This window comes from Dermacentor variabilis, chromosome 2 (genome assembly GCF_050947875.1).
Source record: "Dermacentor variabilis isolate Ectoservices chromosome 2, ASM5094787v1, whole genome shotgun sequence".
Lineage (NCBI taxonomy): Eukaryota > Metazoa > Arthropoda > Arachnida > Ixodida > Ixodidae > Dermacentor > Dermacentor variabilis.
Window position 1 is genome coordinate 92,276,451 of NC_134569.1, and position 27,585 is coordinate 92,304,035.

A 27,585-nucleotide genomic window follows, 5' to 3' on the forward strand; every position below is an offset into this window, starting at 1 on the left:
TCCTACAGTTAGAAACATGATGGCCATTGGTCAGATTTCCTTTAGACATCGTGACTAAACAGTGAAGTAAGGCATGTTGTTAGGCTAGTCGGTTCATAGGTTCAGCTAAATATTAAACTGCGTGAAGAAGACATACGCACACACACTGTCTATGTTTCTGTTCATGTCCTGTCTTCCTCGCGCAGTTTAAAATTTTGCTGAACTAAACAGTGCTTCTTGCTGAGTCGAAAATGGAAAGCCGTAGTTGGCACCTGGTGGAATAAAATACCGCTGTGTTGACACAATAGCCTTCGAGATCAGGCAGCCCAATAAAAAGTCACGCCACCTAATTTGGAAGTCCTGCCTATGCAAAAGCTTAGCACAATGGTGGGTAGAGCATGGCATGTGCCATTCTCTCTGGGCATGGCAGCACAGCTATGAGTGTAATAGTAATGATAGAAAGGAAGTCACAGTAACGGCAGCAAGGTACATTTTGATTTGCTGTAAAATATTCATTTAGAGGTAACCCAATGCCAGACACATTTCCGTACCTTCTGGATGATGTGTTGCAAGGTGCCTTTAAAGGGCCCCTCACCAGGTTTGAGCATTGCAAACATATAAGCGTGGCAAGTAGATCATGTGGCGGCAATCATGTCTGCAAAGTATCGAGTGACTGTGAAAACAGCGAAAACAGATTTCAAGCAGAAGCCTGCACGCCCTTTCTCTTGAGGAAGCTCACTTCCAACTACAGTCAAGGTCACATGCACAAATGCTTCTATAAGTCTATGTAAGACACACTGTCTGCATTGTCATCGATTATCGTCCAATGCAGAATGCACAATACCGCCACTGGAACTGGGAGTGCACCAGGCAGCAACAGGAGGAAGGGAAAATAAAAATGGGAGAGACGAGATTCGTGATGTGAATGTGATGTGGTTTCTCAGCTCTGGTATGGGAGAAAGCAGGAAAGAAAAGTTGCTTGCACATGGTAGTCAACGCAGAAAGCGAGGCTGTCTACGTAGGCAGAGAGGTTGACCTCCTGGCAGCATGGCAATGCAGCATTTCAGTTTAGCCTATCGCCATTAATAACAAACCAATTTGAAAATTTCTTGTGGTAAGGTGCCCCTAGATGGTGTCCTACAACTTCCAGTGATTAACTAAAATTTGCAATGGAGCCTTGTGAGAGGCCCTTTTAATCATGGGTCTTCATATATAATATGTTTAGTGTTATTATTGCGCATTTTTGCCCATGTGTGCATCCAGGTCGGACTCGCCTCCTGGTTGAGCGATGTGCAACTCAGGTGCTGCTACCAGTTCTACTGAAGCACCGTGACATGGGTCTGTCCGAGCCGGCATTTCTGGTGGCCCTCTGCAACCTGCTATCTCGTTTAGCTGCACAAGGTGATGACCTAAAAGCAAGCAAAAAGGAAAAGGCCTTATGCACTAAAATTAAAGGGTGTGCGCTAGAAGCTGTCACACAAATTTTCAGGGTTTGTTAAAAGTGTACCTTAGCAGTGGGACCATAAAGCGATGAAAGGAATCTAGTAGAATGTTATGACCCTATTCTAATTGTTGTGGTGGTGACTAAACATAAAACAAGAGCTATACTGCATCTTTCTGGTAAAAAATTTTTAGCCACGAGCATTCACTGTCTCTCACGTGTTACACATACTAGAAGTATTAAAGGCTTAAAACAAACTAATAGAATGTTGCAAACCAAATCTGTGGGCACAAAGTTATGAGCAAATGAAAAAAACAAAGTGTTCAGTGCTAAAATTAAAATGCCTGCTGTCTTGCTGTTAAACACTTTCGCAAACATCATCTCATTGCCGTGAGTAGATCATAGTAGGTTAATGTGAAAACAAATTTTCAAAATGGATGAGATGGGGCTGATTGATTGTTATGACTTCTTGTTGCTGTTGCCTGAAAGGGATCTTCAGTGGTCCCTCTACCGAAATTACTTTTTAATTAAAAACGAAGTTGTTTCCAGTCTTGTTTATGTTGTTGCAGTTTGTCTGTTTTGTGTTCACCTTGGTGTAAATTCCCCAAAAAGTAAATAATAAATTATTCAATATGTTGGCTCCGTGGTTCTTCCCTAAGCTTAGTTACCCTAATTCAGTTATCCAAGGTTAATAAAATGTTACTGAAGAAAAGCGCTGTGAGTATACAATAAGATATAATGGTAACCCCTGTTTAAGCACTCCTTTTCCTTTCTAAACATCATTTGAGCATGCTCAGAATTGAGTTATCATACTTACTGGCATACTTTTCTTTGCAATGCAATCTTCAGGAAGCAATGAGGTAGTTAGAATTAAGGGTGCTTAATATTGCCCTATTACAGCATGTTTGCCACACTTTCCTTTTGCACATTGTGAAAAGTAAAGCAGATAGAGACAATGCTGATTAAGCCTTGTCGGAAAGGCTTGTCATTGAACAGCTGTGAAGTGTTTTGAAATGCTTCCTGTAGCAAACTACTACATTTCAAATTTGAAAGGGAACTAAGATGACTGTTTGGACATGTTAGTAGGACATGAATGCAGCTTCTTGCACACAAGACGAGGACGAAGAAGAGGCTGAGACACATGAGCTCAGTGTCTCTCTCAGCCTCTTCCTCGTCCTCGTCTTGTGCGCAAAAAATCTGCATTCTCGAAAGTGAAATTTTCTGTCATTCAGTCAGTTTTGTTTATTTATTGCCGGATAAATGTCTGCAAATTCAGCCAAAGGCAACTAGGAATCCACCTCTGGCCACGCAAGCGATGTTGCCTACATGACAGTTTTTGTGGGGAAGCTAAGTGTCTGAGTTGCATGAGTGACTCATTTTTACAAGGCAGTTACAAAGTGCCTCCAGTAACTAAGTAACTTTTTGATGTTTGTTCGAATCAACCAGAATGACAAATTGTCTGTATTTGAACTTTCATGATTTGTCTGCAAAGCCCTTTTAAACACACTGTACTATTTGTAAATATGTTTATGGGGACACTAAAGGAAAAATATTATGTGAACCTGGACTGTTAAAACAGCCTTCCAGAAACCTCGCAGCACTTAGTTCGTGCCAAGAAAAGACTTAGTTTAAGAGAAAATCATGCCTGAAGGGACCGTATACCTTGAGCACAATTAAAATCGCTTGCCTTCGAGCGAAGGGGTGGCGACATTGCATACACCATCACCACCCTTTACTGCTGTCAGTGAGTAAAATGGCACCTGACAAACGGTGGTACAGTTCTTTGTGCAAAAGTTAAATGCGTGCCCATAGAGAAACCAAGCCTAGACAGGGTGTTGGATTTGCCGCTACAGCTACTTTCAGTCAAATGGTGTCTACCATTAGGGCATCCTACGACGTTACGTCAACATGGAATTCTCTGCTAAATTGCAGTTTGTCTGAGTTCTGCAAGCCAGAAAAACCAGCGCAGCACTATGCGATAACGAAACTACTGTACTGAAACGCGAAAGTATGGGTGGTGCAGAGTCGAGCGAAAATGAAATCTTTCGACAGATTGCATCGTTGTCAAGAGTACTGTCAATGAGGTTCTTTTTTTTTTTACAAACATGGAATAGAAGTGATCAGATAGCATTTTCTTTTGTCTTATAATGCAATGCAGTGATCTTTTATAAGAAGAGGTTGAGTACTAGTCACGTAATTGTAATCAGGAGTGCCTACGTCATCAGGTTGGCACTTGAATGTCCCTGATTAGTCACAAATCATGTCCTGCATTTACTTCTATTTCTCATTTACTGCTTGCGATAATATTGCTTGCGATAATATTGATGCCTTAGAGGTTCTCTGGCATTGATCTATCACTTTAGCTTGATTTAATATTTGCCTTTAGTGTCCCATAAAATATGTCTGGTTTGATGTTTGTTTATAGTAACCTCTCTTGGTGTACTTTGGTTTCCTCTCCAGATAACTATCTGAAGTCATACACAATTCAATCAGTACTCATCATTACTGCAGGCATAGTCCATAAAATGTTTACCCACACTGTACCTGCACAGTTTATATTATCCCAACCTTGCAGCTTCACTATCTTGAAGGTTAGCTGGCTTCTTCAAGTTTTAAAAAAGAAGTAAGGACTACATGCTTTGGACCCTAGATGGCCTTCGATCTGCTAAGGACAACCACCACTGTCATTCTTTGTGGCAGCAGTGGTATTGTGAAACTTATCATAAGATTGCTCTATTGGTTGTTGTACTTTGGTGCAGTGAATATCGTGTGGCTTTTCACCTGATGTGGGTTGCATTACCTTCCAGATCAAAAGTTCTGCTTGAGGGCTCGTGTTATGGGTGCATACAAAGTTCCATTGGAAGAACTTCGGAAATTCAAGGTCAAAATCAAGGTTAAGGTTGCCATCTTGCTGCTACTGAAAAGACTGCTTGGCAACAGTTGAGTACTTCAGCATGAGTGCCTGTAACATTTTATCCTTACAATGTTGTTTACCATGGAACAGGAATTTACGTGCCTTGCAGACTTTGGCTTGACTTCTAGCTCATATGCTCTTGCTTACGAGATGTGAATATATATATATATATAAGTGAATATAAGAGTTTACATTTGTGGCTCACATATCTGTATAGTCAGCAATCGGTGCATATTAGAGATCACCTTACTGGCTTCTTAAAGACCACTATGTTGGCCCAAGTGTGAAGCGTTTCCTGTAATAACTATCAATATGGGTTACCTAAAGGTAGATGCTGACCACCATCTTGTGCATTATCAGTTGCAGTAAACACATGCCGCTGTGCACAGTTCATGTTAAGCTGTGTCAAAGGTTTCCAGCTGTGTTTCATCTACAACGACATGGCCATAACTATGTCCTGATGACAATTATAAAGCAGCTCATTTGTAAACAGCTGTTAATATGCACCACACTTTGTGCCAAAGCTTTTCAGCCTTGTATTGTCTGCAGCAAGAGATAATCATCTGTGTACCTTAATGGTGATGATAAAATGAAATACAGTCGACTCTCATTACAACGCACTCTGATAATCAGACAAAAAACGTCATTTTTATCCAAAGTTCGTAATTTCTGAAATGCCCCGCTTCCGAAACTTTCATTGCAATGTCTATCAACTTCATTGCAAACAGTGAGTGACTGAGTGATGAACGTCCAAAGTAAAAAACAAGCAAAAAGAGTCGCAGTTTTGCCCGAAAGGCGAAGCATCGATTGCGATAGCAAATTAAGCAAGATTAGCGCAGTAGCAGCAGCGAGCGAATTTATCTTCGTACTGTCTCCCACTTCAGCGCGAACTAAACGTCGAAAGCACAGTGCATATGAAGCTACCAGCACTGGGCGCACTTTGTCCTCAACATAGATCAGCTTGAAGATGAGGCCCACGCAGGCGCGCACATCGTTCACATCGCAGATTGCTTTTAAGATATGGCGCCCGCGCCGTAAGCAGCAGCCGCCGGAGTAGAACCTTCTTCCCCCACCGGCTCATGCACGAAAGAAGATGGTGCATTTCCGCCGCCTTCCTCCCTCGCGTGCACAATATTGAGCCACGATCGTCGGCTGACCCTCACAAGTCAGTAGTCAGCCCATGTCGACATGGTAAAAGTACATTTTATATACCCAATATTTTAAAAAAATTGACACTGATTACGTTCGCTGTAGCTGATAGTCTGTTGTGCAGTCCGTTAAAAGCAAACTTCGTTGCATTAATCAGATAGGTAGAACAAACTAAGGCTGAAATATGGTCCATTATATCCGAAAGTCTGTTGTACGGGGGTCCGTTATAATGAGCATAGACTGTATATCAGATTTTTGAAAGGAAGGTGCAGCTACCAGCGTCAAAACCAGGACTTCTGAAAATTGACACTCTTGCCAACTGCAGCACTCAGTGAAGTGTGAGCGCTAGAAACAGCAATGGCTCAGCAATGGTCATTGCAGGCGGCACCACAATGAGACTGTGTCAAAGCAGCATTTGGATGATAGAAGGAAAGTGAAAGAAAAAGAAGTACTAATAGTGGTATATACTGTAGCTGGCTGTCACAGCAAAAGTGCAGGAACCTTTCGATGTAGTAACTCGTGATAGTAGTCCAGGCTTGCGATTTTGTCAGCCTGGAGCATTTCATTGTCAGTTCAGTTGCCATCGTTTCATGACTGCAGCCTGCATCATGATAGCTGCTCAGTGCTACCTACAGAAAGTTGTTGCCACCTGTCTTTTGACTTCATGATGTTTTATAGAACATCAAGGCTTTTCTGGAATGCACACTGTTTGCCATGTCAGATTAATAGCTTATCAATCTATTCTGACCTAATATTTTGCTCTGGTGTCCAGTTATATTGACGACAGGAATAGCTGCTCACACTTGGGGTGGCCTATCACTGCCTCTTGTTTCCACAGAGCAGAATGCCACTCTTCTGGGTAATGAGGGTCTGCTGACGGAGTTGTTCTACTTGCTTGAGGGCAACAGTACGGTCTGCCTCCAGACTGCCTTGACCTTGGAGTGCTTGTCTCTGGCTACCTGCTCGAGTGAGTGCACTACAGTGGCAGTAATTAGCGCCTTGTGTGTACTGCCGTGAAGAAGTGAAACTTATATTTTAAAACTTAAAACAAGAACAACAAAATTGAAAGGTTATTTTGTAGTTTGGGAACCTGTTATAGTGTGCTTGATCAGAATAATTTATGTATGGCACACTACTATTTGTGAGCTAAAATGAATTGAACCCTTATATGAAATTTATTAGCGAAATTGTGGTTTTCTTGTGTTAGTCTTGTTGTTTCACTTGTCCATGCTAGTGGTAATAATTTCAGTGTTGGTTGCACATGTTTGAAGTGTTATAGAAGCTGCTCCCAGGTAAAGCTGTCATGGTTGATGTCTTGTGATTGAATGGTGCGAATCCTGTTTTAAAGGTAATCTACTGCATGTGCAAAGACTGTGTAAACTGAGATGGTGTGGCAAAGTGTGCTGTTTTCCTGAACATTTAGTGCTGGAGCTTGCATAACCTCAAGTTTTGGAGGCGCATTCAAGCGAGAGGCAGACGAAGCATTCGCTCTCCGCTGCCTGCAGGTTTCATGATAGCATCGTGCCACTACGGCCAACGCTATCAGCCACATGGACAGAGTGGATGTGAAAGCGTGGCTAGCTTCGCTTCGTGCTGCCGATGTGATGACATTGTTAATTCCACATGAAACTGTATCTTTTGGCGCCAACTCTCAAAATTCAACAAAATCTTTTTTTTCTCATTCAAATTTGCATTTCCTGATTGCCTGGTCATTTGGAAAATTTTGCGGCCCCTTTTGTGTAAGAAAAAAACCATAGATGACTGTACTTATTTGCATAAAACATTTAAATCCAAGATAAAAAAAATTTATACAGGAAAAAGTAAATTGCTGATTTTACCCACTTCATTATATAGGGGTTGAACTATATTACAATTATAATGCAAAGTGATGCTGCAATGAAATGGGAAACAATGCATAAAAGCAGATGCGCACAGGGCACTTTATTCATTGTTACTGCGAACTGCCATCGCAAAATACAGTGAAAGGATGAGTGCATGCATAATTTACTCGTTGTCACTGCCGACATTTTTGTCACTGTTGGCAAGAATGGCATCATCCTCCATGCCACAAAGGTTATCAGACAGGCAGCACTTCAAAAGTGCCTGCAGGACAATAGAATGCGGTGAACATGGCTCCGTATGTGGTAGCGATCACGGGGGTGCCTAGTAGGTTAAACCACGTCAGTTTCAAGTGCTGAAACAAAAGAGAAAAAGCTTTTTATAATTCATGTCGCAAACCCAAACATAATGTGAGGTGCTCTCTGAGGCCAGAGATGTTGAGAAAAAAAAGAAAACTCTCATTATATTTATGCAAATATGATGAGTCGGCCTGTTCCGCAATGTTCAGAGACAACAGATTATTGTGAAACACTAGAAAGTTGAAATATTGAGCTCATGAACGAACATGCAAACAAAGATTGCAAAAGACTATGTTTGCAAAAAAGGGATAGTGTGAATGTAATTGTCCTACCATGTAGTGAGGAACTCTTCCATGTACCGTGTCGCTGAATTTTGTGCAGAGCGCAATGTGCTCGAGCTGGTTCAGCGGGGCCACCTGAAGCATCTGTTGGCTATGATAGAGACATGCAACGTGGGTGCCCTTCGAGGGGATGCTGGCCTCAACCGCAAGGAAAGGCTTCTCTATCGTATGATGCGGGCGGACCTGGAGTGTCTTATCAACATTGCGAGGCATAGTATGTGCATACTGCTACACACCTGATGTTTTCCTGTGCCATCCAATAGTATTGAATATTAGAGGCTGAGTCTGCTTGCTTTCATAAGATGTCACAATGTGCTTCACAGACATTCACATAAAAAAAAGGTTCCATTATGGGAATGCCCTTTCATGCTTTTGGAAAGATGGATCACTCCTAGCAGTGTTCACCACCTGATGAACTCGTTATGGTACTGTCAGGTGCTACGAATAATGCAACTTTATTGGCAGATGTCTTGCTTTGCCACTACAAGCCCTCCAAGTGTGCTGAGTAAATGAGCAGAATTTTGTGGCTGTTCATGTGTCACCTGCTGTTAAACGATCAGCCACTCATTAATTAAACTGGCAATAAGTGTCACCTGGGCTGGGCAGCTCTGTTTATTCGTAGCATTAGGCAGAGTTCAGGCTTGTGCAATGTTCAAGTTTAGGAACATGGGGGAAACAGCCTGGAAGACAATAGACCCAAATGTTTTCTTTTTTTGTTTTTTCCTCGTGCTTTCTCTCTTTTCTCCATTTTGTTTAGCCTTAGCTGTCCATGATGGTGTGGTTACAAGAGAAGGTGTTGGTAAGGCAAATAGTTTTGGCTGAACAAACTATCCAAAATATTTGAAGGGCTAACCATAAAAGTTGGTCACAATTGAAAATGAGACTTGTCCATCATGGACTGTTAAGGTGTAGACTCGTGTATTAATGTGCAGAAGCCGGTCGACGGGAGTTGCGGAAGCAAGAGGTGCCACAGTTGTTGTGGCGTTGGGCTTCATCTCTTGGCCTCGGTGAGCAAGGCGACCGCCTTACGAGGGGAGTGTGCCAGGTGGTTCACAGATGTCTACCTCCGTGGCCACTACCCATCACCAAGGCCCATGGCCCCCTGCAGTGGCCTCTTGGTACAGGCAGCAATGAGGCCCTGTCAGGTACACCAGCAACTCTTGATGGCCATTTCAAATTTAGAGCAGACATGGGCAAAGTACAGCCCGTGGGCCACATGCAGTCAGCCATCTGCTACTGTTTGGCCTGCCGATGAGGTGGTGACTAAAACAAAAATGTGCTAAGTGGGCTAAGACGATGATGGTTCTCTTTTGATCTACCTACATATGCGAGCAGGCATTCTCAGTGATGAAGTACAAGTCCAGACGCAGATCATTCCTTCCTGATAAAATCCTGTCAGGTATTCTTCACACACAGTTGAGCCCACATATAACGGCCCCGCTTAAGAAGAACTTTCGCTTAAAATGAACGAGAGCCGTGCGATTGTCAAAATATACATTATTTGAATGGCATAAAATTGCATGTATAAAGAACGTCGTTGAGCCCTGCCAGTCAGTTACAGTGAACGGACGGCGTGAACCCGCCACCGTGATGCAAAAAAATGACGACCTCCGACCCCTTTGCCCGTGCGGTCTGTTTTCCCAAGCCTCCTCAGAGGCGAACTATATGTTTTGTACCACTGTACTCTCTCCCCGCTGTTACACGCTGCCCACGAGTGTCAGCTTGTGGCTTCCAAGATCGCCCTCCCGCCCATCCTTGCAACTCCGCTCCCCTCTCCTCACTCTTTCTTACAATTCCCTCGCTGTCTTGGTGCACGTGCTACGGCACTGGCTAAAGTTCAGAAGTTTTGTTTCTTGGGCGTTACCGCGAAGCAGGCCTCTCCACACTAGTCTACATGCTTCCTCGCTTTCACACTTCGTTCTAGTCAGGGCCGAGTTGTAATTCAGGATGGTGGATGGGAAAGCCATGCCTGCAGCGGTCACGAAACGAAAAGCCCTGAACATGTCAACAAAGTGAGCAATTTTGAAGGAAGTGTCTCAAGGTGCTAAAAACTGCGAGTGGCTGAAGAAGTACAATGTGTCTAAATCAACAATCTCGACGATTCTAGAGAACAAGGAAAAGATTGCCAGCTCTGCCGCCGACTCGAAAAACAGAGAGCGACTGCAGAATGGTCACCTATGCGAACGTAGAGGACGCGCTGCTTAAGTGGTTCGCTGACGCATGGGCTCGCAACACTCTAATAAGTGGACCAATGATACTGGGCAAAGCCAAAAGCTTTGCGTTTCTGCTAGATTTTCCTGACTTCTGCCCAGGCAATAGCTGGCTACATAGATTAAAAGTGTGGCATGGGATTGTTTTTAAATCGATTGTTGGTGAGGTGGCTTCGGTAAATGACCAAGACGTTGCCGCTTGGCTTGTAAGAAACCGAGCCATTACTGCAAGCTATATGGAGCAGGACGTGTATAACACAGACGAACCTGCATTATTTTATCAGATGCTGCCGGACAAGGCACACATCATAAAAGGCGACTCAAGTGCTAGCAGAAAGCACAGTAAAGTGGGCATTACAGTACTTTGGTGCGACTGGCGCATGCCCTTTGTAATCGGAAAATCAAAGAAGCTGTGTCGCTTTCAGAGCTGTGTACCTGTATGCTACAGGCGCAATACTAAGGCGTGGATGAACCACAATTTATTCACAGAGTGGCTGGGCGAGTTTGACCGCGACATGTAGAGGCAAGGAAGGCTCGTGCTGCTCATGCTCGACAACTGCTCAGCGCGCAACGTGCAAACTTCTCTGACAGCAGTTACTCTACTTTTCCTGCTGCCCAATACCACTTCAAAAGTGCAGCCGCTTGATTTGGGCATAATACGCGCATTTAAGGCATTGTATAGCCGCCGCATTGCGGAGCGCTTGCTCATCACTGTTGACTGCCCGGCCGCCAACTTGCCGCTTCGAGTTTCTCTGTATTCAGCCATTCAGATGGCAAAGGCGGCCTGGGTGCCTTTGGCTGTTTGCATGCGGAACTGTTTCCACAAGGCCGGCGTCATCGACGCAGTGCCTGATGCCAAGCCTGATGCTTCCGAAGATGATCCATCTGGCGGGTATTTGTGGCAGCACGCTGTTGACTCCGACGTGGGGGGCCACGACACTGGTTGGGATGACTTTATTTCTGCTGATGAAGACACTAATAATGCGGAACCGTGCACGGATGAGGGCATTGCTTGCGAAGTGCGGGCAGAGAGCGATGCAGAGGAATCGGAGGACGATGAAACTTTGGAGCTACATTAGCACCCTTAAGCGTGCCTGTAGCAATGGGTTACAGAGAGAGCCTCAGGCAACATGTCTATGCCAAGGGCCTCAGCGAAGAGCACGCTTCTGCTTTAAATAAACTGGAGACCGCCCTCATCGGATCTTCACTGCAGAAACAGATGAGCATTACAAACTTTGCAAAGAAATAAATGTTGTGTTTTGATTAGCCACTTTATTTTCTTTTTGAGCTGTTGTCCACTTACTACAAACTTCGGAGTATAATGGACAGACACCATGTAACGCTCAGGTTCGTTATAAGCGGGCTCGACTGTAACTACTTCAGGCATACAGCCTGACCACTGCTCTTTTTCAAGCCGAAGAAAATTGACTTTTCTCACTGATCCACAACAACTAATTACTGAAAAAAATAGTAGGAAGGCACAAAAAGCCACGATTACAGGCATATTGTTTCTATATAAAATTAATTTAATTTCTTGGTATTTCACACTTCTCATCATTATTTCTGTGACTGTTGGTTGATTAGTAATTGAACATACATTTTTATTTCTGGTGAAATAGGTTAAATTGTATTTTCAATACACCTACTCACATTTTCATAATCTTATCTGCAGCACATTTCTAGTTCAGCGAATTGGTCCAGTCACACAAGACAGTCTTAGTTTCTTGTGTGGGCCCCCAGGAAATATAGTTGCCCCTCCTGAACTAGAGTGTTCTTACAATATAGTATCCGTAACGTTAACATAGGGGCACAAGCGGCCATGTAAGAAGAAATGCTATGCGATCTTCATTGATGATGAGAAGCAAGATCTTTGGGGATATCAGCATGAGTTTTATGATGCAGAGAAGCAATAAGGAGATGTGCTTTATTCACCATATTTACACGCTTGTAAGTCGACTCGAATGTAAGTCGACCCCCCCATATCGCATGTGACAGGGGAAAAAAAGAAAGAGCATACCTGAAGGCGCATTCCATAGTGAAAATTTATCAGTAGCTGGAATGGTCACTGGACTACTCGTCTTCACTTGTGCCATCGTCCTCACTAGGGCTGCCATCGTCATCGCTAGTAAGGTCCTACAGCATGTCGTCCTCCAGCGAAATTCCACATTCGGCAAACGACCGCACCATGACATATTGTGGAACAGCAGCCCACGCCAAATGCACCCAACCACGTGCACCCGTCAGGAAGGCTCTTTTGACAGGTCTGGTTGGCGTAACTTCGTGGTCTTCTGCCACCAGCCACTCATATTCATGGCGGAGCAGGTCCTTAAGAGATCCGGGCTTGTTTTATGACCATGTCGCACTTCACTGGCAGGGACCGACTACACATTTCAGCAATGTACGCGGCAAGCTTGGCCTACAGCTCCGGAAAGCGTCCCGACTTTAGGGATGTTGGAAATTCTTCGTTTGCCGTCACAAATGAAAATTTTGCTTCGCTGCAGTCACCACTCTCGCACCACCCATTCAGAAACATCGAACTTACGGGCCGCTGCGCAGTTTCTTTGGCGTAAAGGATGGCAGCCCTCTTGAACACTGCTGTGAACGAGCACCGAATTTTTAGTGGGCCTGGAGCACTCATGACTACCGAGGAATCATGGGAGTAGCACGTAGCCAGCAGTCAAGTCAAACGCATCAAACTAAGAGCTACAGGGAAAGAGAAACATGTGAACGGTGTCTGCTCTTCCATTAACTATTGATACTCCCCACAAGTGCCGTTGTTCTGAGGGTGCCACCGTGAATGGAACAGCGGCACTTCCATCAACTATCGATACCCCTGCATGAGGGTTGTGTGCACTGTAAAACTCTAAAAAATTTTGAAAAACCCTACCTAAAAGCGAACAAACGTGCGGGATCGTGAAAAGCTACAGGTAGTGCATAGAGCAAACATAAGATTGTAACTACATTTTAGCTCCCCTGATATCTCGTTGGTCTCACATTTTCGGTGGTGCCATGTTTTGGTTTCGATTGTAAGTCGACCCCCCGCTTCAGATTTTCACATTTTAAAAAATAGGTTGACTTACAATTGTGTAAATATGGTAACCATCATGTAGGCTGTGAATGTGGCAACATCTATTAGCAGTCCAGGGCATGTGTCTTGCTTATGTTGCCTATGTGGCAACATTTTTTCCTTGATCGCTTGCTTTCCAAGCTAAGTCTTGAGATTGTCACAAATGATGTAATGTATAAATGCTTTAGCTGATAGTGCCTTAAGGTGTTACAAATGATGTAATGTATAAATGCTTGAGCTGATAGTGCCTGAAGGTGTCCACTTCTGCTGGCATTCATAAGTGTTAGCATTCTGAATTGCTAAGTTACCAAATGAATATTATACAATATCATGTAAAGCAGTACTACAAAGTACACGGAGACACAGTGCGAATGATCGTATACGAAATGTTGAGTCACCTATTAGAAGATATTGTGGTAAGAAGTACAAATTCGCAGTCTTAGCTGAAGACCTACAGTGTACAGTAGACTTTCGTTAATTCGACGGCGCTTAATTCGATTTTTTGGTTAATTCGATCCCAACCATATATTTTTATGTGTCCAGACTTTAGTTATTTCGAACTCCAAAATGGGCCTTCGCCAAATAATTTGAACTTAAATAATCAGCTTCGCCGCAATACAGCCGTGTTATGCAGCGAAACATGCCGAGAATAGAAGGGGCTAGTGTTACAGGACACAGTATGCTTTCCTTAATTATACACGCATGCACGCGCCGTCTCCGGTCACAGTGTGAGCACCTAAACGCTAAATAAGCATACTGGCAGAAATTCAGTGCTGTTTCTGATGTTTCTGCAGCGATTTGAGCCATCGTTTCACCCACCATGCATGTCTTGTATATGAGACCGTTAATGGTGCCTAGTACGCGTTCCTTAATTACATGCGCGCGCGCGCCGTGCACCGAGAAGCAGAGAAAAACAATCTGTGTTTTGGGAAAGCGAGCAAAAAGAAAGGCAGCAAGATGAAAAGCTCAGAAAGTCGAGGGGACATTTAGGCTCAACAAAAGAGCAGGGGTCTATCTAAAACTGTGAAGGCCTGCCAGAAAAACTCATTTTATAGGCGTCTAGGTGCTCTTACATGCTCCTACTGTGACTGGAGGCGGCGCATGTGTGTGTGCGAATTCAGGAACACGTGTTAAGTCTCCTAATAATGGCAGCTTTTCCTGCTTAGTATGCTTCGCCGCATAACGCGGTTGTACTGTGGCTAAGCTAACTTTAAAGGCTCATTTTAAAGTGTATTAAGGGCGTGTTTCGGTGGTTTTTTTTCTGTATTTTGTTTAATTTGACCCGCCGGATAATTCGACCAGTTTCATCGCTTCCGCCAAAGTCGAATTATAGGAAGTCGATTGTATAAGAGAAATTGAGTACAACTCATACATATTGCTATTTATGGTTACATATAGGCCCAACATTCATATTACAATCGAAACCAGGTATATTGAACTCGAAGGGAATAGTGAAATAGTTCGATATACAGTTAAACCTCGATGTAACGAAGTCGGTAAAATCGGCAGTTTGCTTCATTAAATCGAAATTTCGTTATATTGAAATTCGTCCTTTTATGCAAGTTTAATTGATAGGATAAGCACACTTGCAGGGGCATGGCATGGCGCAACATTTGATATATTAAATGCGGCGGTGAATGAAAGATTTATACAAGTGTACGGCTTTCTATACTTTTACACAGTACCTTCTAGGGGATAATTTGTGTGTTCAATATAGACAGTAATTCAATATAACCAGGTTCAATTCATTTTGGTTTGACTGCATTATCTTTGATGCTGTTGCAGTGGCTGAAGAGGTCCCAGGGACCCATGCTTCCAGTGATCATGATGAGCTGCAGTCTTCCCAATCAGCCACTTCATCAGAGCACGAGGCTGAGCTAGATGACCCAGTGAGTATATTATATCCAGGCATCTTCGATGAAGCTTCATGGATCTGATGTGCATCTGCATGAAGATGGATGTCAAGCACGGATAAAATCAGATGCATGAAAACACGCACACATGCTTACCATGACATATGCACTACTACTTCTATAGTGTGCACCTATCTGTCAAAACAGTCAAATGATGCTGTAGTTCATTTCTTTACAGAAATTTTGTGGATTTGAGCATGGAATTATCAGTTGCACTATCATCTACTCATATATTGATTATCAGTATGATTTGATTATCAGTTGTCCTTTCTACCAAGTGTTTCAATGATGACTGTCTCATTATTATGACAAAGAAATTTAAGACAAAATAACAACATTTACTGTGCAATAATCACAGCAGCAACACTCATTATAATTCGTCCAATAACATATTCATTTTCAATGCTGCCACCATGTTAACTTGGCACTAAAGCACAACTTTGGCTGCTGACTGCTGTGCAAGCACCACAGGTTAGGCATAGCAGTCTAGGCCATCATAGTTGCTGGTGACAATCTGCCACAGGAGGCTCTGCATCAATATGTTTGTAGAAGCAGACTTCGTCATCAATTGAGTGTGAGATCATACTCACTGGCTAGACTTGATGGCTGTAGTAGCCGAGTTGGGCCTGTGTACAGCCCCCTCTGTGTCAAAAAATCGGTTGGCAATAATACTTAGCAAAGACAATGTGAAATACATGGAGGAAAGAACATGTTGAAATGGCACATTCTGGATGCAAGTGTGCTCCTTGGCCTGCGGCTTGGCTTAGTTAGACCACCAGCCGATAGAACAATGTGGAAATCCTATGTCATCACATCAATCGTATGGTTTCATATCAGCGATGCTGCAAGATGTGTATATGTAATTTATTGTTATTCTTGTGCCTAGGGTTTCTGCCTGGCAGTTTTCCTCTGGCACAGCCAGTTTTTCCCTCATAGTGCCAGCTGCCAGTCCCCAGCACTGGCATGCCTTGCTGATTTTCCAGTTCTCCTTAAGCCAGCACATAACCTGCACAGCAAGCGCTGCATTGAGCATTCATACAAAGCACACAACTGAATTTTCACTAGCAGAGTCATTCCTAATTCATTAAACTGAATTTCACTGTCCTGAAACTGTCATGTTATCCTAAATTTTAAGACTCAGCAATCCCTATCCTTCCAGTTTGATTTTTTTCATCCGGGTTTTCTCCTAAAAATCTAAGCGGAACTTCTCCTTCACTCCAGTATATCTTTTTGGTGGTCACCTGCTGGCGCTTAACATGTCAGCTGGCAGGACCAGTTTATGCCTGCAAGGATTGACTGACGGGCTAGTTGGTCCATTATCAGAGAAAGAGCAGCGCTTCAACACGGGAGACAAAGGAGGAACCACACACATACTGTAGTGTGTATGTGTGGGTCCTCCTTTGTGTCCCATGTTGAAAGCGCTGCTCTTTCTGTGACAGTTCATGCCGTATGAGGCACATGGTTCTCCTTCCGCCCCCACACAATCCTGGTTAATGGAAATGACACTCAGCAGGCTATTTACTTTACCCAATCGCCTAATTTTGTAACCTTAAAGGCGTACGAAGTTTTACATGGAGCATTGCTTCATTTTGTTGGTATCTTTTGCCCATGCAATGTCTAGGCAGGATAACCTGCCAATGTTCTGTCAAAATCTGCAGGAGGCCCTTTGCTGCCTCACCAGAGGCATCACGCTTGTGTTTCTACCACATAGACATGATCTCCTATGTTTTTTGCCGATATCAATGTGCATGCTTATAACAAATATCAGATATACTGAAGGTACGCTCAAACCTCAATATAACTAAGTTGAAGGGGAAGCCGAAATTACTTCTTTATATCCGTCACTTTGTTATATCCATTATTACAATTTACTGCAATAGAGCTAAACCTCGATATAACGAAGTAGGCAAAATCGGTGATTTGCTTCGTTGTATGGAAATTTCGTTGTATTGAAATTTGACCTTTTATTCAAATAACTACAGCCACCAATTGATTTTTCTTGCACGGAAAGGGCCATAGAATTTCCTGAATTATCGGGCAATCAAAAAAAGCAAATTGGAATGAGAAAACAATTAATTTTGATGAATTTGGGAGTCGGAGACGAATGATACGGTTTCATGCCAGTTCAGCAATATTTTCACATAGGCGGTAGGAATTAAGTGAAGCCAGCCATGCTTTCTTGTGCACTCCGCCCCTGTGGCTGATAGCATCGTCCACATTGAGACGACACTATCATGAAAAGTGCTGGCAGCGGAGAATGAATGCTTCATCTAGCCTTTCACTCCAAGAGGTCATCGAAACTCAAGATTACGCAACCTTCAATACTAAACGCGCAGGAAGACATCTTACATGATGCCACTCTGTGTCGGCACATCCACTCTTTGCACACGGGACAGACTACTTCTAAAGCAAAGTGTGTGGCTGCATATGCGCTCAGCCACACTTGCAGATGCTTGCAGGCGCTTGCAGGCGCTTGCAGCCATGCGCAGCTATGGCCGAGACGCATGCCGGAAATTGCAACGCACACCAACTTACTCCCCCCTTCTCCGCCCCGCCCCTCGCGCATACTTGATTGTGTTACCGCGACATTGCTCCCCTCCCCCTGTATCCCTTTGCTCGCATGGGGAGATGGCACTCATTTGTGAAGCCACCATCTTTCTTGTCTCACCCTCGCATCTTTCACTCGCACCTAAAGCACAAGGTGCGGGGGTCACGATAGGATCTTATCGCACTTGGACTTTTTACGAAACGTGATGTGGGTTGCTCTCATTGTGCAGTACTCGATTTGAGAGGTGTGTCTGCAAGCAGCCTCTTGTAATTCAATCATTTGACCATCTGCATCAGCAGAAGTTTGCATTTATTGTATCGGCATTCCTTTGCTTCGGAAGCAATATTTCGTTATATTGAAATCACATACAAACACAATTCGTTATATTAAGGTTCTAATTACATGGTGTGCTATGGACAAGAGGTTATGAAAAGTTAAATACTTTGTTATATCGAGAATTTCATTATATTGAAGTTCGTTATATCGAAGTTTAATTGTAAATGCTTAATGGGGTGCACAATTGTAAGCATTAAAACAAGAAGACGGCTTTGCGGCCTGCGAAACTGCTACACAGCCACACATGCAATAAAATTTGAATGAAACAACAAAAGAATATTTGGTGTGTGCAACACACGACTTCTTAGCACCTGATGCAACAGCCTTTAGATAGCAGCCTTCTGTTCCATTGTGATGGTCTTTAGCGTCCACTTTCCACTTGGCTGGTCGCGGTCGAGCAGCATGTGGCACACAACACAGCGCTCCGCTGCGTTATTGAGGAGGCAAGCAAACTTCGCTGCGCCACCTTGGCTCGGCTGACTTGTGGCCTCCAAGATTGCACCAGTGGCAATGTGATCTCGGACGCCATGCTTGGCTGTTAGCCCGTACTGCGTGCTGCAGGGAGAGGGAAAGGTGAATGCACAAATCTTGCGCGTCGCTGCACGTAGCTACACTGCATGGCATAGCCAGCACAGGCAGATGGGCAGGTGCAGGCACAACCTGGACATGACCCCCCATGGCTTAGCCGGAGAGTTCTCGGCAGCCAGGCCAAGCTATGGATGCCTGCGCGGCACGACACAGAAAAAGAAAGAAGTGAATACGCTAATGTTGTGCACTGCTGCGCTGAGCCGTGCAGGCTTGCGCTTGACCCCCGAGATTGTGCCAGGGATATTTCGGAAGCCACGCCCAACTGCGTCTGCCTGCACAGGCAGCCGCACAGTATAAGTGAATGCACTAACCTTTCGCAACACCGCGTATAGCCTTGCATCATGGGGCAGCTCACACAGCCATGCATGCGCAAAAGAAACAGGTCAGGGGTGAAGTGCGATTGTGAGCCACTGCTTGTGCGTGTGTACGAGCAGCAGCGAGAAAGACCAGTGTTGCTCAACAGCGAATTGGACGCGGAAAACGATGTACTTGGCGGGCAACGTTTGGGTATTTTTTGGTTTCGGAGACGAATCTAGTTCATTATATCCATTGGCAGGACAATTTCATTTCATTAAACTGAGGTTTTAGATACATGGCATGGATATCTCGGGATATCAAGGGGAATTTAATTTACTTCATTATTGCAATTATTTCGTTATATCCTGTTTCATTATCACAAAGTTCAAGTGTATTTTCATGTTGCATGCAACTTAGTGACAACAAGGTTCAGTCTTTGGTGCTATACATGGTTTTGTACCATAATGCTTGAAGAGGGTTTTTTGGAAAAACGCTAAGGAGAACACTAAGGACTTTTTGGTTAAAGTTTTAAGATGGTTATCACCAAACTGGTGCTGGTCTTGGGCTTCCTACTTTATGAATATACCCTTAGCAGTGATTGGCTTTAAATCTACGCTTTCAATGTGTGAGTTGATGAAGAAGTTAGTGAAATGTAATAAGTTAGTGCTTAGAAAGTTATGACACAAATTGTAATGTTTACCACTGCCATGAATATTGGCCAATAAACGCTGTTGCCACTGAACCAACCTGTATATGCTCATGTAGTGAGAAATAGCACTTTACATACTTTTGGAGAGGCAATATCTGTAGCAAAATCTTCTTGTACAGAACAGCACACATAAAAATTGTTGGCCCCAAACTGACAGCAGCTTATGTCCCAGCCAGACTGGACAAATTTATTGCCACTTTGAGCTAGTTCAATTCGCTTCACTGAGTGCCATTTTGCTCGGTGTTACAAGGCTAAACAAGGTGTCATTCAGTATCTATGGTAGTGGCAAATGGGCACTAGCATAGCCACTTCAAAAGCCACTTCAAATGGTTATCGTGACTTATTCATTGTAATGCGCGTTGGGCAGAGAATGACTGTTAGCTGATATGCAGTACCCCCATGCAGCGCCTATGTTTTTTTAGTTGAGCTGTGCCACACCTGGTAGTAGTGGTAATTGGCCACGTCAATTTGATTTGGAATAACTGCAATTCATTCTGGGCTGAGTCGGCATGTTCTGCTGTCATTTGTGGGCCTGATAGCCTAGTCCTTTCCTATAGCGGTCCGGGTTTCTCCAGTCACAGCTAGGCCACAGCTAGGCCACATCACAGCTAGGCCACATCACAGCTAGGCCACATCAGGTCACAATTGCATGTCAGATGCAAGTGAAGGCCACTGAAATGGAGTATTTGAAACGCAATATGGTTATTTTGATTGAATTAAACAAACCCATTTGGAATAATACTGGTGCAAGTATATGGAACTGTGAATTTTTTGGTATTTTTGTTTATTTTCACAACTCCTGTTTTGAGGAAGCTTGATGAAGTAAAGTCAGTTCATCAAATGCACTCATTGTTAATTGTACTCCGCCCCAAGTTTTATTAAACTTTCTTAAATAAACAACCTGTAAATGACAATATTACCAAGTGACGCTTGCAAAAAGCGACACTACAATTTAACCATACAACAGGAGCATGAGACAAGCATTGTTCATTTGCAGCCTGACACAACAAAGTGTGAGCCTTTGCCTGAGAAATACCATTTGGAAGTGGACTTAGAGTCATATTCAAAGTTTTTCCCAGAATTGAAGGACCATAAAGGAGCTGTGGTGAGTAGCCACCTCTCTATCCTTCCTGTTCACATTTTCCTGTATCGTCACGACAATGCAAGTCATTGTTTTAGGATGTTGGCCCAGTTACCACTGCAGAGGTGTCCTTGCCTGCAACCACAAAGAGCACAGAAGTTGGAGATCCTTTAGCAAATCTCAAGTAAGAGTTACGGAGTCTCTTGAAGTAGTGGTAAAAGTGTGGGCAAATCAAAATGAGTCCTAATTGACTTTAACTTGGTTAACTGCGGCAAAAATTTTTGAAATCTTGACTCCTGTGCATATGGCCCACCAGTGGGTCACTTATGCTAAGAGAATACCAGCAAGCTTTAAAAAAGAAGAAAAAAACTTGAGAGGCAGACAGACAAAGCGACAGGAAGGTGACTGGAGTTATTTCCGTTTTCAAGTTTGTTGGCATTCTCTTAGTATAAACATGTACCAACCAGCCAAACAAGGCACTCTTAAGGTGGGTCACTTGTTATATTTTTCTGGTGCATCATAATGTACCAATGAGTCACCAGGGAGTTGTGCTCCCTTAAAACTTACTCAAGCTGCAAGGGATGGTGCCACGACACATCAAATTGCTAACAACAAGAATTTTTCCTCTCCTTTGATTTCTGATAAAGACCTTGCTTGTGCACTGCAGGAAAGTGCCACACAGTCACAGAGGAGGAATAACTGTTGTTGCCCACCCGTCACCTGTGTCGCAGTGAATGTGTTCACTTGCATTCTGGACACGTCATAAAATTTTATCATATTGTTACGTTTGAACTGGGAACGGCACTTGGCAGAAGATGTGGCGCGGGGTAAAGAGGAAGGTGAAGATTGGGAATATTGTGATGAGGGCTGCTATGAAATATTGTGTTGAAGTCAATGCAGTGCCCCTTTAAGACTGCGCAGTTGTTGAATAAAACGAGCAGAACTATTCTATATCAAGCTTGGAACAGGATGGCACGCCTAACTCAGGAGAGTTGCTGGTCGTCTTTAACAATATGCCTAACTGGTCTGACCTATTCTTTTCCTCAATAAATTTTGTGCATGAACCTGCTTTTCCTTTTTAGAAAGCAATCAGATCATTTTGGGTCTCTTGAAAGCTCTCTCGTTGTATTACTACACCGTATTCCCTCTTGTTATTACAGGTGTAGCTATGAGCTTTTGGTACAAAGCACCCAGAGTCTTGTGCCGTTGGTGAAGATTGCGTTTCCAGAAATGCTAGGCCACTTGCACACTGAGTCATTGGAGCGGCTGCACTCATGCCAAAATTCTGGTGCTAGGTGAGTGGCAAAGACTTACAAACTTGTAGTTTTTATAAAATGCAGTCAATGCTGCCTTACGCAGCCTCTGTTGTTAACACCTTAAACACAGCTCTGGTATCGCATCCTATTGTAAAGCACAGGTAATTTTCTGACCAATTTTCTTGTAAGAAAAGAATGGATGCATTAGGTTTGAGTAAATATGAAAATGCTAGTTGGAAGCTCCCATTTTTGCTTTGATATTTGCCCAAAGCAGGCTGAAAATTGGTGTGGGAGAAATCGTGAGCCATTCCACTCTGTGAAGGTGGGCGACCAGCGAAGCTGTTTAGCACACGACACACAGGTGACACAGAATTTTGAACAAAGGAGGTACAAACTCATTTATTGTTTTGATGGGTGGTCATCATGACGAAAGGTACGCATACACATTTGTTGTCTTGATCAATGGTCATCATTTGTCTTGATTGGCGGGTCATTATTTTTTAGTTGTGATGGTGGTGACGATGGCCTTGTGGTCACTATGGTACACACTAATCGGCTCGGGTCGCGTTCTTAGCCGTGGACACGTTCTTAGCCAGAGTCAAATCTATGCATGACCAATGGCTCGTGCTCAATGAAATGCGCTGCTCAGCAGCTGCTGGTTTTATTATTGTGCTCCAGCGTGGATGACTACCACCACCTCGGGGAGCTGGAGGAAACTAGCCATGCACGTGTTTGGAGCGCTGCTGTCCCGAGAAGCCGGCAGAAAGGAGGCACACATGATATTTCGACGGGACTGCCCACTGGCACAAAGTAGACACGTGTGACATACCTGCCACCCCAGGAGAGTGGAAGAAAACTAGGCACGCATTGGCTTTGAACGACAACAATGGGAGGGCGCCGAATTTTTGCTTGCAAACATGAAAATTTCACAGCAGGCTAGCCATAAACAGCTTCACTGTAATAATGTCTCATCAATGGATCGACTGTCTTCTAGCACAACCAAGACAGATGCTTCTGCCATTGAGGTCATCATAGGAGTCAATTGAGCATGTGCATGTGCATGGCCAATTTCTTGATCAAGATATTGAAATTTATGGCCCATAGAAATGTATGGGCACCAGACCTTTGGTCAGCATCAAATTAACTGAAAAATTGTATTTACTAGATATGAATTAATGGAAGTCTATTGTATGAAAAAAAAAAGATAAGGAGCCACTCTTAGGAAAGCGGTAAGTAGCCCTCAAAGCAGCAATAGCTAGCCAAATGGTGAGACTAGCAGTGAACAGGATGAAAATGATTTTAGTACAATTAGTAGAACCAGTATTTAGTACAACCAGTATTTTAGTACAATACTCTAGTGTGTTACTATGTTACAGTACATTCCACTACATACTTTATTACTACGGCTTCGAACGTTCATCTTGGTAGCGACAAAGGCATAATTATTGCACTTTTTGAAAGGCAGTCTCGGAAGACCCATCGTGAAACGACTGCAGTGGAGGTTTCAGTACATGCTGTAGTACTGCTCTGACCTTGAATTCTTCCCACCCTGACAATATGATGGTAACCGTGACAACATGAGGCTTGCTTTTTGTTGAAGCTTGTTTGTTTTCCACATCCGGGTAAGTTTCACTACACACATTACTGGCGAACATAATGTGGTGGAAGGAGTACAGGACAGAACACAGGATGAAGTGTGCAATTGCTTTTTGACTGGCTATTTTTTTAGATCTACAGTGAAATTACCACTTTATAGCTTCTGTAGACTTTGAAAACTTCTCAGTACAACACATATTACAGTGTATTGCGCCAGTGTGCATGACTGTGAGAAACTGATACATTTGCCACTTTACATCATATTCAGCTAATGGAGAAATGTTGATTTTACTGCACTACTATGGTGAAGGGCACCTTTTGTCATTTCATTTCATTTCTTTGAAGGGGAAATTTATTCTGTTCGTTACATCCATGACTTCATTATATCCCATTTCATGACAGCGGGATTTAAACATATGCTAAATGCAACAAACTCTCTTCAGTAGGAAGTCTGATTTCTTTGATACACTGAACACTTCAGTGACCTTTTACTAGTTTCCTAGATTGAGGATGCTTCTGTTGAACTAAACTGCTGATAAGTTGAATGAATTTTCACTGTGCCTTCCTACTCATTCTAAATGGAGCCCGGCGTGACAAAACGAAATATGTTCCAATATAACTCAATCAGATGCAGCTGACATTTCTGTTTGCACTATGCAGAAACAAGATACTTGAAGAACTGCGGATTCGCCTGGAGAATGCGAGGGATTCAAACAATTTTCCTGTTGTATATGACTATGACAGTCTAGCCCTGCACAGCCTGCCTCCATCGAGACCTCTGATGAACAGTGATGTGCCACGATCTCTTCAGGAAGTAGTCTCTGAGCGACTGTGGTTTGAGTCTCGCTTTGAAGGTGGAAACCTTCGTAAGGCTGTTCAGGTAAGTACTTACAGGGTTTTGATCTTGTGGTGTGCATATGACTGCCATTTAGCTGTAAAATGTGTGAAGTGAATGAAAAGTGCTCCATTGAAGTAAATTTCAATCAGTATTTAAATAAATTCATCAATGGAAAACTGTCAAGTGTCTAATGGTATGAAGAAAGAAAAAAATGCAGGAGGCAGTGGTGGGAGGGCTTCTGTAAATGTTGGTGACACTGTTCCACTTAGCTGACTGAACTTACTCCTTTAAATACTAAATTAATACATCTTGTGTTGTTTCTTTTCCCGTTTAAACTAATGATAAAAGTACGAGCACTAAATGCATTGTTGTACAAACTAATCTATAAAATGCAATCTCTGTGTGAGATTTGAGCCTAGCAAGCCAGCATTACAGTAAAAACAATTTGTTGAAGCCAGAAATACAGTCAAACCTAGATATATCGAACATGGATATATCGAATTATTGCGTATCGAGCACATTCTATATCACCTGGAAAATTGCATGCATTTTTTATTTTTTATTTCGAACTGGGTTGCACGTAGAATGGATATATTGAACTCCAGCACCCCAGACCACATGTTGACAGGTGGTGAGCTTTCCCGCAACACCCTCGAAGATAGCGGTGACGCCATGGACGTTCCCAACTGCTGTGCACTATAACTGCACACATCGAGGGCGCCGTTTGAACGTATCGGCGTACGCATGCGGCGGTTTGGCTAGTTCGACAATGTCAACGACGCATTGCATTTGTTGCACTGACTCCTCCTCGGTGCCTGCCACGCCTCGCGAGAACTGGCGGTCTGCATCCACAGAGACACGCGTCAGTGCGTGCTCACTACATGCACTCATAGACGCCTTAGCAGATACCACTTATTACTTTGTTATTGATAGCATTTCAAAATGCTTCAATTGATGGACGTGGAGATCGCAGCAGAAGTAGCAACCGAACGAAGACGTTGCCGAGGTTGATCCAGCAAGCGCTGATGTTTCCCCGCTCCCCACTTGGGGGGCTAGGGCTGTAGCAGCTTTGGCCCTTCCACGCCGCTACTGTGGGGCAATAGAGGGCGTGGACCATGTAGACTGAGTTGAGGACTCCGCGTTTAAGCACACGGCTGCCAATAAGAAGCAGGCTTCACTGCTGCAGTACTTCCTTCCAAATAAATAAATACTTTGTGTGAAGCTTCAAGTGAGTATTTACTGTGCCACGACTGGGGCGCGATCACGGATTGTTGTTCGGAGCACATGTTCGGTTGCACCGCGCACGATTAGCCTAGACTGCGCCGACTTTGCGTGGCTGATGAAGTTGGCGCGGCCTGCGCTAATTGCATGTCGCACAACCGGCCGACCGCTCCTGGCTGACAAAGTCGGCACAGTCTAGGCCAATTGCGTGCGGTGCAACCGAACGCACGCTTCGAACAATGATCCTTGATCACTCCCTTAATTCATTGATTGATTTGCAGAAGTTTTGATGTATTTTTCTCATTATTTTATGTGCTTACAGAGTTTTCATCTTGTGGTGTGCATATGACTGCCATTTAGCTGTAAAATGTGTGAAGTGAATGAAAAGTTCACCATTGAAGTACCATTTCAATAAGTATTTAGATAAGTTCATCAATATAACACTCATCAATATAGAATTCTGGTTATATTAAACTTTTTCGCGATCACCGCACTGTTCGATACATCGAGGTTTGATTGTGCAAATATATGCAGTTAACATTATAGGTTAAACATTTTGCTGTCTGTTGCAAACTTATGGAGGTTATGGAGGTTGTGTGCACTCTTTTAGTGTTATTGAAGAACTATGTGTTTTCTGCAGCTCCAAGACGTAACCAGAAACATAATCTTTTTTTTTTTAGATTAGGCCATATGAGTACAACCTGCTCATGAGTCCAGACATCAACACAAGCCTTCACCATCGCTGGTTCTACTTTGAAGTGGCAGGCATGCGCAGTGATGTTGACTACACATTCAACATTGTAAACTTTGACCGCAGTGGAAGCCTGTACAAAGAAGGTAAGCCACTCTTGTTACTGAACTGATCAGTGGCCTGATGGTAGGTGCTCTAGTAGCCTGGCACGTTCAGTTGAACTTCGATATAATGAATTTTGATTTAGCAATATTTAAGATATAACAAACTTTTCCCATTTTGTTAGTTCCATTGAACACTGTGTATTTATTTCAGCACTTTAATGAAGTAATTTTGTTCTGCAGTTCGAATTTAATGAAGTTTACAGCTATTGCACACACCTGGAACCTGTATGGTGGGTAAAAAAAGAAAAGCATCGCCAGACAGTGAATTAGTCATTTTCACTTTTGAGCAAAAAAAATAATAAATAAATAAAGACCACTGACCCTCGAGTAGCAGATGAAATGTACTCCTTCGCCATCTGTTGTGCTGGTATAGAAACTACACTCAGCATGCCCAGTCTATGCTCTTAAAGACACGAGCAGCCAGTTGTAACAGAAAAATTCCAATTGGAATGAGCTCACATGATTGAAATGCGGTGACAACCGGCAGTGATGACAGCAGTATGTATTTTTGTGTCATTGCATTACGTCATTATTGTGAATGAATATTACCAATGATGTTACAGTGATCTGGGCCTCGTGGCTTATTACACCATTATTGTAAAGAAACAAAATGGTAGCCCAATGTTGGTGAGACGTGATGATGATGGTGCACTTGTATATATATACACAGTAAAACCTCGTTAAACCGTACCCGCTTAAACAGTAGTTTCGTTTTAAAAGTAGGAAAGTCAAATCCCCAACTCAGCGGCCATTGAAGCTAATGTGTTTTGTATCCGCATGAACCGTACCAGCTTATTGCATACGTATCAGTTAACACGTAGTGTTTCCACTTTTCGTCATGAACATAGGCGGTGCGTCATTTCCATCGAGCAGCCCAGCAGAACAGCAATCCTCAGAGATTGGAACAACGGCCTCCAAGTGCCCTGTGCATTTGCGCGTGAATCCACATCAACATCAATATCATTTCGGCACCGTGCCAGAGAGCATTGTGGCGTCGGGCAACCAAGGACTCGCGTCATGCTGAAGCTCGGATAAAAAAGAAGCTGGGTGCTCAGCATAGAAGAAAAATTAGACATAGTTCGTGCCATGTTCGTGCTATCGAACGCGA

At 43.3% G+C, this 27,585-nt stretch overlaps 1 protein-coding gene across 7 annotated transcripts in view; it reads left to right on the forward strand.

The window, feature by feature from the left end:
- The window catches only part of LOC142572306 (cytosolic carboxypeptidase 1-like), a 70,846-nt gene that overhangs the window by 15,556 nt on the left and 27,705 nt on the right, over positions 1-27,585 (forward strand). For 6 of the 7 annotated variants that reach the window (XM_075681304.1, XM_075681307.1, XM_075681305.1 and 3 more), the window contains 11 exons: positions 1,243-1,380; positions 4,228-4,359; positions 6,322-6,450; positions 8,003-8,176; positions 8,895-9,107; positions 15,025-15,128; positions 20,628-20,735; positions 20,810-20,895; positions 21,872-22,006; positions 24,224-24,443; positions 26,303-26,459. In XM_075681304.1, the coding sequence (XP_075537419.1) occupies positions 1,243-1,380; positions 4,228-4,359; positions 6,322-6,450; positions 8,003-8,176; positions 8,895-9,107; positions 15,025-15,128; positions 20,628-20,735; positions 20,810-20,895; positions 21,872-22,006; positions 24,224-24,443; positions 26,303-26,459 (1,596 nt within the window). The remainder of the gene's footprint in view (positions 1-1,242; positions 1,381-4,227; positions 4,360-6,321; positions 6,451-8,002; positions 8,177-8,894; positions 9,108-15,024; positions 15,129-20,627; positions 20,736-20,809; positions 20,896-21,871; positions 22,007-24,223; positions 24,444-26,302; positions 26,460-27,585) is intronic. The other variant, XM_075681310.1, reaches the window with a different exon arrangement.